The sequence below is a fragment of the Sporobolomyces salmoneus genome, assembly GCF_050403485.1.
Source record: "Sporobolomyces salmoneus JCM6883 DNA, S_salmoneus_JCM6883_v1_ctg6, whole genome shotgun sequence".
NCBI classification, from domain to species: Eukaryota; Fungi; Basidiomycota; class Microbotryomycetes; order Sporidiobolales; family Sporidiobolaceae; genus Sporobolomyces; species Sporobolomyces salmoneus.
In genome coordinates, this window is record NW_027481157.1 from 547,535 (window position 1) to 558,347 (window position 10,813).

The 10,813-nt window shown below is 51.9% G+C and overlaps 5 protein-coding genes across 5 annotated transcripts; 4 read left to right on the forward strand and 1 right to left on the reverse strand.

The window, feature by feature from the left end:
* JCM6883_006762 (uncharacterized protein) lies at nucleotides 1-501 on the forward strand (the record flags this gene model as incomplete). Its single annotated transcript, XM_076629783.1, has 2 exons — nucleotides 1-38; nucleotides 111-501. 2 exons carry the CDS (start codon nucleotides 1-3, stop codon nucleotides 499-501), a joined length of 429 nt encoding a protein of 142 aa, XP_076490410.1.
* Nucleotides 502-1,176: 675 nt separating this feature from the next.
* On the forward strand, nucleotides 1,177-3,434 carry JCM6883_006763 (chitin deacetylase; the record flags this gene model as incomplete). Its single annotated transcript, XM_076629784.1, has 12 exons — nucleotides 1,177-1,357; nucleotides 1,443-1,518; nucleotides 1,592-1,613; nucleotides 1,685-1,731; nucleotides 1,811-1,886; nucleotides 1,960-1,987; nucleotides 2,061-2,246; nucleotides 2,324-2,402; nucleotides 2,496-2,754; nucleotides 2,811-2,865; nucleotides 2,933-3,078; nucleotides 3,147-3,434. The coding sequence occupies 12 exons, from the start codon at nucleotides 1,177-1,179 to the stop codon at nucleotides 3,432-3,434; spliced, it is 1,443 nt and encodes a 480-aa protein (XP_076490411.1).
* A 1,504-nt stretch (nucleotides 3,435-4,938) lies between these two features.
* JCM6883_006764 (uncharacterized protein) lies at nucleotides 4,939-7,797 on the forward strand (the record flags this gene model as incomplete). Its single annotated transcript, XM_076629785.1, has 3 exons — nucleotides 4,939-5,967; nucleotides 6,045-6,131; nucleotides 6,196-7,797. The coding sequence occupies 3 exons, from the start codon at nucleotides 4,939-4,941 to the stop codon at nucleotides 7,795-7,797; spliced, it is 2,718 nt and encodes a 905-aa protein (XP_076490412.1).
* A 443-nt stretch (nucleotides 7,798-8,240) lies between these two features.
* PNO1 (Pno1p) lies at nucleotides 8,241-9,442 on the reverse strand (the record flags this gene model as incomplete). Its single annotated transcript, XM_076629786.1, has 4 exons — nucleotides 8,241-8,379; nucleotides 8,439-8,578; nucleotides 8,649-8,771; nucleotides 8,846-9,442. 4 exons carry the CDS (start codon nucleotides 9,440-9,442, stop codon nucleotides 8,241-8,243), a joined length of 999 nt encoding a protein of 332 aa, XP_076490413.1.
* Nucleotides 9,443-9,780: 338 nt separating this feature from the next.
* Nucleotides 9,781-10,670, forward strand: YPT7 (Rab family GTPase YPT7; the record flags this gene model as incomplete). Its single annotated transcript, XM_076629787.1, has 5 exons — nucleotides 9,781-9,810; nucleotides 9,872-9,894; nucleotides 9,960-10,233; nucleotides 10,309-10,532; nucleotides 10,598-10,670. 5 exons carry the CDS (start codon nucleotides 9,781-9,783, stop codon nucleotides 10,668-10,670), a joined length of 624 nt encoding a protein of 207 aa, XP_076490414.1.
* Between the last annotated feature and the right edge of the window lie 143 nt (nucleotides 10,671-10,813).

Consider the following 10,813-nt stretch of genomic DNA (forward strand, 5'->3'; position numbering starts at 1 on the left):
ATGTTTGCCCGAACTCCTCTCGCATCTCGGATAGCTACGTGAGGAGTCCTTTACGTCTCTGTTCTGTAATCAATTCGCTCGAGTGCTCACAGGTCGATTCTTTTTCATAGCCCTGCACGCCGGCCAAACGTCGCGCTCAGCATCCGATCTCCCTTCTTTCGCAAATTCCTCTCGACTTCTCTCCCTCGACGATCAACAACAGCCTCTCCGGAATCGTCAGCAACAAGTCCAGCTGGTCCTTCTGCAACTGCAGTATTCTATCGCGCACTCGTGCCGTCGATGCTCCACTGTCTCGCCCTCGGTAGCATCGTCTACTACGCTCTAGAATTGGCCTACATGACGCTCAAGAGGGAACAACAGGTCGAGCTATTGGGTGATAAAGTGAGGAAACTAGAAGGCGAGCTTGAAGACGCCCGGAGGGGACCGATTGGGCGAGTGACGGGCATGATAGAGCGGAAAACGGATGAAAGAGAGGAAAAACCCTGGTGGAAGGTTTGGTAGAGTCTGCAAGGAGACGACTCGTAAGACTTCGACATGGTATGAAAGAATGTTGCTACAATCGCAAGGCTTATATCATCGCAAGGCTTGTATCGGTTCTATCGACATCGCGAGAGACTCAACCTCGAAAATCGCTCACCTAAACGACTCACGCCGCCTTTCGGTCCTCGGACATGCTTGAAGCGACAGTGTAGAGGTCAGCTTCTCGTCTAGCAGTGCGACTTTGCCTAACGACGCTGGTTTGATCGAGGAAAGCACAAACCTTCGCACGCGAGAAAACTTCTCAATTTCTTTTTTTCTTCCGGCTGCTCTTATTGTGAAGATGCCTGGACAACGACGTTCTCGTACCAGTATACATCTGTCCGCAGCTCAGCAATCGTTCGCGATCGTGTTCGAGGGGACTCCCTTTGCCAAGAAAACCTCTGCATGTCTTTTGACTTTCGAACTCGCGAATGCCTTTCTCCTCCTTCCACTCCACTTTTCATTCAACTAAAGCTCAGACGACGACAACGAGTAGCCGACAGAAAAGGCGAAACATACTGTACACTTAAGAGTTATGTGTACGCAGTTCAGAAATGAGGGCGTTGGAAATCGAATGTCGGCAGACAGATTTAGCGTCGTGTTTTCATCTCCTTCTTCGTCTCCTCTCTCTCGTTTAACACGCCGACGAACCTCAAGATGCGATCGACAGCTACGTATTTGGCCGCCATCGCCCTCGGTGCTCTATCCGTTTCAGCTTGTGGTACCGAAGCCGATTTCCAAGTGATTCGTAAACGCGCCGAACATCGATTGGCCGCTGTATCGTCTGCCGCCGCTTCAGTTGGTGCCAACACGGGTCCTGCTTCTGCAGCGAACACTGGTGGGTCCTTTTGCCTCCCTCAGAGGAAGACGCGTTCGACGGTGGAGGCAAAACTAATTTGGGCATCTGTTTCGGCCATCGACAGTTCCGACTCCTACTCGTACAGACGAGGCTTCTGCCGCTCAGATCACGAACCCTGCTCAAGAGTGTCTGCCGTACAGGTGAGCCCATGATCTCGAAAGCGCCAGTTGACCGAAAGTTGACAAAACGTCGAACGATCCTGTTGATCTGTAGTTACCCTCCGGTTGCGGCTCTCGTAAGCATCGAGATTGTTGCTGAGGATGCTCCGGACTCTGGGCTGATCGAAAACCCCGATTGCATGTACAGCAAGCGCAAAAGGTGTTCCCTCCAATTTGGCAAATCGCAAACTTGTCGTGAGTTTCGCTCTTCTTCCAGGCCCTCGCCCTTGACTGCTCGAGGCTCACATAATTCCTGTCTCCTCCTCCTCAATAGTACTGCCACTTCGGAAGTCTCAGCTCTCTTCAACACGCTCAACGGTTCTATTCCAAAAATTGAGCCAAAAGGAACCGTTCGTCTGCTTCTCCTCTTTCGCGTCTCGACAGAACCACTGAGTTGATATTCTTCCGTCGTTCTTCTTGTAGCCCACTGGAGATTTCACTGGCGTAACCTGTCAGTTGCAAATTATTTCGCTCCTCTCTTCCTTCTTCGCGAAAACTGACTTGGTTTCTCGTTACGTTACTAGACAACGGAGTCGAAGATCCCGATTGTTGGTGGACCTACAAGCAATGTACAACTCCGAAGGCAAAGGGGATTCAGCCCGATGTTACAAGGTGTCCCGAGCCGGAAACCTGGGGATTCACTCTCGACGATGGACCCAACTGCAGTCACAATGCTTACTACGACTTCCTCGAGCAACAGAAGCTCAAAGGTGAGTGTGGTTGATCTCCCTCGATTTCGACTTCAACCGGCGTTTTAACGGGTTTCTGTCGTAACCTCCGACTCTAGCTACACTCTTCTACATCGGGTCCAACACCCTCGATTGGCCTCTCGAAGCTCAGCGTGGGCTAGCAGACGGGCATGAGATGTGAGTATATTGGGTTTCGAGTCATCGCGAAAACGAAAAGAGAGACTGACTTTGCGTTTGTCCCTCGATACTCCCTTGTTACTCCCTCGATAGCTGCGCCCACACCTGGTCTCATCGCTACATGACTTCGCTCTCGAACGAAGAAGTCTTTGCCGAACTCTACTACAGCAAGAAAGCGATCAAAGATGTGATCGGAGTCACTGTTCAATGCTGGAGGCCGCCCTACGGAGATGTTGACGACCGTGTTCGTTACATTGCACAATCACTAGGGCTGCAAACGATTATCTGGGAGGACAACACGTTCGACTACGAGGTCGCGACATTGGGTGCGGCGAAAGTTCAGGCAAACTATGTGAGTCTCGCTCTGGACCTGCCGCGAACTTCTATTGACCTGCGTTGCACTCGTAGGATGATATTCTGGCGAAACAAGCGAATGGAAGCTATAGCACCCATGGAACAATCGGCGAGTTTTCTTTCTTCCTCCTTCTTGCTATCGCGAGGCATGACTGACGCGGGATCACTCTTTCCAGTGCTCACTCACGAACTCAACAACGACACGATGTCGCTCGGGCAGAAGAACCTCCCTCAAATCCAACAGGCGTTCAAGCATGTAGCTCCCGTTGCCGTCTGCTACAACAACACTCAACCTTACGTCGAGAAGCAGTACACCTATCCTGTATGTTCGATCTCTTGTCATCTACTTCGTCGTGAAGCGTCAACTCACACCTCCCTATTCTCGTTAAGAATTTCGCCCAATTCGCTTCCGGCACTCTGACGATGTCGCTCGCAGCTCCTACGGCGGTCTCTACCGACGCACCTCTCTCGATCCCTCTCTCAACTGGTATCTCATCCGGAGCTTCCGTTACGAGCACTATCGGTTACCAATCAGCTCTCGCATCTGGATCTTCTACTTCGAGCAAGGATTCGAGTACCGCAGGACGAGGCGTCTCTCTCGAAGGAGGAATGATGGGAAGCTTCAGCGCCGTTGTCGTAGGTGCCCTCGGCGCGGGAGCTCTCGCCGTCTTTGCCTAATTTCGTTTCCTCTCCTTCGTCTTTCCCATATCTATCCTCTCTATCCTCCCCATCCTCTCTTCCCCTATTCACTTCACAGACACTTCCTTGTTCAATCTCTCTCTCTCCTTTCGTCTTTCCTTCGTTTCTCCGACATTCCTTCCTCGTTATTCTCGTCATTCTTTTCTTACTCACTATCAAACTCTAGTTCCTCGCATTGCACAAAGTCCTCTCTATTCGAACAATTGGTTGAGCGTATCAACGACCTTGCGAGAGATGATGCGATGGACCGAGCGCACAACCCTCCTTCTCATCAACTTCCTCGCGCATTGGATCATTCCCGGTTCGCAACAGGCGGTACCGTCGGGAGCACTTGGACTTTGACTTGCGAGGGACCTGTTCCAGCTCCTGAGCTTAGAGGAGAGAAAGCTCGCAGGATTCGCGCAACCTTAAACGCACTCATTCGTATCGCGGATCTGTGAACTCCTCTGTCTCTTTCTCGCGCATCCTCCCCGCGTACATATCGACCAGACTGCGAGTCAGATGCTTCGAGGGAGCTGACCGTGTTTCCCGTCGGAATGCGTGGTGCACGAGGCTACAGTAGCGCCGGAACGAAAAGCCCGTCGCGATGATATCGTTCTGAGCTCGCAAGAAGGGGAGTGAACAATGTCGCCGACTCGCCGTGGATGAATTGGGAAAATGACGCTAGGCCAAAGTACTCATCTCCTTGTCACGACAGAGCCCGGGACGTACGTAATGCTCGAGTTGAGCGCTGGGCCAGAGCCGGTACCTGCTGTATCGCAGGGCTTGAGAGATTCGTACTCTCGTGGACTGCTGGCTCATCGTCCCGGTAAACATTACGAGCTAACCACAATTGCAAGATTCATACGCCAAAATGAAAAACGGGCATTGAAAGCTTAACGGATCTCAGGGGAAGAACTACTCTGCGGCTCTCACTATCGACAGATTCCTCAGGGACAGTGAAGCGGGATTTGACTTTGCTCACGAGCGAGCGATATCTGCGAGCGATACGGCAGCGGGTCAAAGCGACTGAAGAGCTTGCGAAAGTCCCTAGCTGAACGTTTTTTTCCTTTCTTCTCCTCCTCCTTTGATTGCCTGTTCGCTATTGCCGAAGTCTCTTCATCGCTGAGTAATTTTCCCCATTACCAGAAGCGAGAGAAGAATCGAGAAGGACCAGAGCGCGAAGCGTTCGAAAGTTGAGGAGGCTAGACCTTGGATCGATTCATTTTGAGAGTCTCTCTCGAAGTTCACTTCTTGCCCCTCTGCGTCCAAGACGCTACTCTACATTGAAGTGAACACCTCGAAAGAAACACTCATATCGCCATTCAACGGTCGACACGTCCATTCCTTCTATCATCCACTATCAATCTCCCCAATCTTCTCGATCATCACTCGGCAAGCGTGTGCCTCTAATTTCGATTTCCTTTCGCCCTCCCGCAAGTAAGGACGAGAGAGAGGACAGTCCTCTATCGCCCATCTAGCTGCAAGCGAGCTTCCTTCCAGCATGATCGGCTCTTCCTCCTCAACCTCTCCTTTTCCAGCTCCTTCCCCTCACCATCAATTCACGACAGATCACGTTGATGGAATCCGAAGAGGCTCACTTAGGGACATCACGACAGTCGCCTTCGGAAATCCAAACGCTCTACCTGGTCCAGCTCCCTCCCACTTCTTCCCCTCAGTTCCGAAAGCGAAACGCGATCAAAAGCGAGCCGCTCGACTAGGATCTCCTCCTCCTCCCGTCCCCCCTCTACCCGACGCACACTCTGCTATCCTCAACTCTTCCACCACAGATGGTGCCAATTATCCCCGAGAAGCAGCAGAAGTCGGTTCGCCTTCTTCGACATCGACTTCGAACGAAGAAGACCAGGAACTCGAACAACGACAACGAGCCGCGAAATACGCTCTCGCCTCTCATGGTCCTTTCCCTTCCACGTCCTTATCTTCGAGCCAATTCTTGAACCGCTCCAACCCGGCTAGTCTTCGCGAGGGCTCTTCGACTTCTGCGACCCCGACGATCAAGAGTGTAGGAGGAGGAGGATCTCACGGCACGAAACGAAGGCATCGAGAGACTGCAGATCGTACGAACTGGGACGCAGCGAGTGAACTGGTCAGGATAGAAAGAGAGAGGGAGAAAGTGATCGATATATGGGGTCAGGATATCGTGACGGGAGGCACGAAGGAGTATTCGGGAAATTCAGATCGGCGAGGAGAGATATCTCATAACGCCAGGTCTGCGGAAACCGAAGAGGGCAGGAACAGAACGAGTCAGATCGAATCGGTTACAAATTCGCAGCCTGCCTCTCCGGCAGACGTCGCGATGGACGAGGGAGACGGAGAAGGAGAAGATGGAGAGGAGGAAGACGAATTCGACGACGACGATGGAGCTAGTATCGCAACTTACAAAACGGGAGCGAGTACGAAGTCGAAGGGTAAAGCGAGAGCTGGATCGGGCGAGAAGGAACCGGCAAAGAAACGCTCGAGGACGTTAACAACTCCTGCGCAAACCGCTGTACTCAATGCTTTGCTCGCAAAGGTACGTCGATGTCTGTTCTCGTCCGATGAACAAGATCGCTGATTACCTTTCTCTCGTCTCTTTCTTTCGACCGCTAGACTCGCTTCCCATCAACCGAGACTCGTGAAGAAGTCGGTGCACAAATCGGAATGAGCGCGAGAAGAGTTCAAATTTGGTTTCAAAACGTGAGATAATCCACCTTTTCTCGTCACCGCACGACAAGCTGACTCTCTGCTGGCTCTGATGTAGCGTCGTCAATCACAAAAACGCCTACGAGATCGAGAAGCTCAAGACGCCAACATGTCCTCGATGCCGACGAATGCTTCGAATCACTCGCTGCCTCTCGGTCATGGAATCCCTGTTCACCCTCATTATCCGTACGGTCCTCCGACTAGCGATCCTTACGCTGCTCATCGATATCCTATCCCTGGTCAAGTCCCTCCTCACCTTCAGCAACAACAACAGCCACAACAACGCTTCAGCAGCGCTTCGAATCCGGGTCCATTCCCTACCAGCGCGGGACCTACCAGTTCGCAACTCTCGGTACATCAGATGCAATCGCGCCCGGATCTCTCGCGACAAACTTCGATCGATTCTCTCGCGAGTCGAACCAGTTTCGTTTCGGCAGCCTCGGGTGTCAATCCCAATTATTCGATAGGAGGAGGCGGAAACAGACGAGAGGAGACTCATGTCAGCCCGTACTCTTCAGCTTCGCATTACCGATCTCCGTTCCCCTCGAATCAGACAGCACCTCCGCCGGTTCATCAATCGCATTCTTCCGCCTCCGCAACTCCGCAGACTCACAAGTCGTCCACGTTCCCTTCGAAACTCTACTTCCCTCACGTCTCTCGAGATCAACATTCTGGCGCGCCTTCGACAAGGGTTCGTACGGAGTCGACGACTAGCTCGGTTGGGGATGTCAAACTTCCTTCGCTTTCAGCCCTCCTGAACGGTCCTTCTGGTCCCCCATCTCGGCAGCAAGCTTCACAATCTTTCAACTATCCACCTTCGACGTCTCAGCCGGCGGCATCTTCAACTTCAGGCGCACCCGTCTTCAATCGAGCGATCTTCTCGCCTCCGCCTTCGAGTTCGTTCGAGCGACTCCGAATTTCTGGACCTCAATCTCCTCCTCTTCAATCGGAACAGATCCCCACGACGTCGACGTCACCCTTCGCGTATCACCCTCCGCCTCTCGAGCCTCCGTCGAGTCAACTTCCGAATCAACCCATGTCTCCATTACGAGAAACCTCTCCCGATGTTCTCGACGCTGCGATGGAAGCGATGGCGTACAGACCGGCTGGAAGGTCTCTCCCTCCTCGTTCAACTCTTCCACCTCTCCGAAGCGTATTTGGCGAATCGACTTTCCCTTCGAAACCCCGAGGAGGAGCGAGTTCCGAGGCCGACAAGGCTCTAATGACACCCATCAGCGCTTCCACCTCCTCTTCGACTCCGTCCAGTCCTTTCAGATCCAGCTTTCCGTCACAAGCCGGACCTCCTCGTTTACCCCCGATTTCGAGCTTCCCGATCAACCTCGCTAGTCCCGCCGAACCTCTTTCCCCAACGAGTCATTCCGGTCCAACTCCTTTCAACTCTTCGTCGATGACTCGCTTTTCGAATGTCTCGGGACCTCAGAATCGTTCGAGCATGTCGAGTTTTGAACAGAGCCATCCTGCCGCTAGCGCTTCGAGCTCGACAGCAGGGTGGCTTGGTTTCAGTAACAGGGTTGCATCTTCGACGGGATCTACGGCGACGAAGAGCAACGGGAGTGGAAGTCACGATTCGCCAAAGTATCGAAGTAGTGTCGGAAGCAGTTCGAGGACGAGTCTGAGTAGTGAATGGCCTGAGAAGTAGTTTGTGTGATGCTGTACCCCTTCTGTTCCTGTGTTCTTTGTTCATTTATTCTCTTCTGCATTCATCTCCCATAGCTCTCTGTCATCATGCCTCGATTGAATTCCGTCTTTTGTTGTCTACCTGTTTCCCGCCTTGTTGTTCAATTTCACGCCTGTCTTCATCATGTGGAAATGTCGGTGTCACTGCGCGCCTGATCTGCGTTCTTCGACTCGCAGAGCAAGCAAGCGAGAGTTTCGAATAGTCAAACTCGAGCAATAGTCGGGAGAACGGAATAGAAATAGCAAACGATGAGCGATGTAACAAGGAAACAGAGAAGAATACACAGTACAAAGCAGAGAGAGAGAACACGACGACGGTCGCCCTCCTGTTCCCGGGTAATGATCAATAAACCGTGAATCCCATCCGCTCCTGAACCTCCTCCCTCCCTATACGGCTTGACGGGTTTAGAATCGTGATCGTTGTCTCGAGGCGTAGGTGCGCAAGTTTGCGTAAACTTTGCCAGGAGGAGAACCGAGAATCAAAGCGGAAATGGCGTCTCTTGCTACCTTGATGTTTGAGAAAGTTCCCAAGATGTGAATTTTCCTGGAGAGGAGAACGAGTCAGCTCAACCTCATTTCATTCGTAGGACGGAGGAGACTCACGAATCTGCCAAAACGATTCGAGTTCGAGAAGCGTTCTCAATAACGAAACGTGTTTTCCCTTCGTGACCTGCGATACGACCGATAGCTCGAGACAAGTGATCTCCGTGAAGTGTCTTTACATCTTTGACTTCGAAAGTTTCCTGTTAAGTCCGACATTCGAAAAGCATCAATACGAGGTCTCTCGAAAGTCGATGAATCGATGGAACTCACAATGTAAAGCTCTTCGAGACGTAGCATTGCGATAGCATCGTCGACTGCGAAACCGAGAGCGTAGGCGGAAAGGAAATCGACTGCACGAGTGAGAGCTGAAGGTCCAGGGGTATGTTTCGAAGTCTGTCGTCACAAAGTGCCGCGAGCTTAGCTCTCTGCAACGCTGCCACGTGAGAATGAACAGGTTATAGACTTACCTTCATCTCGATCTGTCGTTTTCCGGCGTTCATCCTGACTTGCAAACCGCATTCTTCGACCAAAGGGGTATAAATCTTGATCCAATCTCGCTTCAGCGGGGTCATTCGATGAGGAGGGATTCCAACTTTTCTTCGTTGAGTGAGACCGGCGTTCGAATGATGGGATACGGGAGCGAAAGAGAGGGAATTTGGGTTTGTGGCTGTGCTTTCTTGCTGTTCGAGTTGGGAGATTGGTGTACGAGTGACCGGGGTTGGTAGCTGAGAAGGATCAATCATGATCGCATCGTCCTCCTCCTCCTCTTCCATCGCGTCTCCCTCTCCGTCTTGGTCCATTGAGGCGATTTGAACTTTTTTCCTTTCGACTCCATCATCCAACGCTACTCGTTCACTGAACTCGGTCATGACATCGTCTCCATCTATTTGCGCTTGATTCGGCTGGGTCGACAGCAGGTGAGAGGTAGAGGATTGCTTCGCTTTGCCTTTTCCCTTTGAAGATTTCTTGCTTGTTGCAGGTGCAGGAGCTGAGCCGGACTTGAGGGCGGCTTTGCGAGCTTTCGAGGAGGTAGCAGATGCTGGTAGGAATCCGTCAGAGGACATGGTGAGGCGTAGTTTGAACAGTAAAGATGAAAAAACAGGTCTCGAAAATCCTCGCCTTTCGAGAGTTCTCCATCGCGTCGAGAATATTCACTTGCATGTCAGAGTGTATTGTAATAGTGTATTTCACTGCTTACAATTCTTGGCGATCTTTCAGTGAGAGAGCCGTCTCGGCGCAGCGTCGTCAATTCTCTCTCTCCCTTCACCTCACACACTCTCTCGACCCGATCGCTCCCAGTTCAGCCGATAGCCATTCTAGCTACACGGGACAATAACAGCGTTCCATACTTCCGCGTCGAACCCTTTAAATCCCCCACCTAAACCCCTCCCTTCAATCGACCATGGCTTCCCGTAGAAAGGTTCTCCTCAAGGTGAGTACACTGCGATCAGCATGAGACACCACCACATGTACTGACGAGACTCGATCTGTAGGTCATCATTCTCGGCGACTCTGGGTCGGTTCCTCTCCTCCTTTCCCCTCTCTCGAGAGCCTCCTGCTCACCCTAGATGATTCCTACAGTGTCGGAAAGACTTCCCTTATGAACCAATACGTCAACAAACGGTTCTCGAACCAATACAAAGCGACGATCGGAGCCGATTTCTTGACGAAAGAAGTCATGGTCGACGACCGATTGGTCACGATGCAATTGTGGGACACGGCAGGTCAAGAACGATTCCAATCCCTCGGGGTAGCTTTCTACCGAGGCGCAGATGTGTGCGTTCTGGTTTACGACGTCAATTCTTCGAAATCTTTCGAAACTCTCGACAGTTGGAGGGACGAATTCCTAATCCAGGTCAGTCTGTCTCCTACCACATTCCTGTCTTGAGCAATCAGTGCTGACAACGCGCGTATTTGCGTGTCCGAGTAGGCTTCCCCTCGAGACCCGGAGAACTTCCCCTTCGTCGTAATCGGAAACAAGATCGACGTTGAAGATTCGAAACGAATGGTCTCGCAGAAACGAGCCATGACTTGGTGCCAGTCAAAGGGCAACATCCCTTACTTCGAGACTTCGGCGAAAGAAGCGACAAATGTTGAACAAGGTTTCCAAGCTGCTTGCGCGAACGCTCTACAGCAAGAAGCAGAGGCAGACCTGTGAGTCTTCTCTCGCTTTCCATGGATTGAGTAGGGAATCGTACTGAAGCGGGATTGTTCTGCAGACTCTCCGACTACCCCGACCCCATTCGAATCAACGCTCAAGATACCGAATCTTCTTACGGATGCTCTTGTTAAAGCTCGCATGTCCCCTTCGCCACCATCGCTTACCCCTCCACATCGCCTCTCAGTTCTGCATTCGATCCCGTCCAACTTCGCCCTCCCACTCTAGATCTGCTCGCTTTTCCCTTTCCTCCATTCAGCCCGATTCTTCCTCTTCG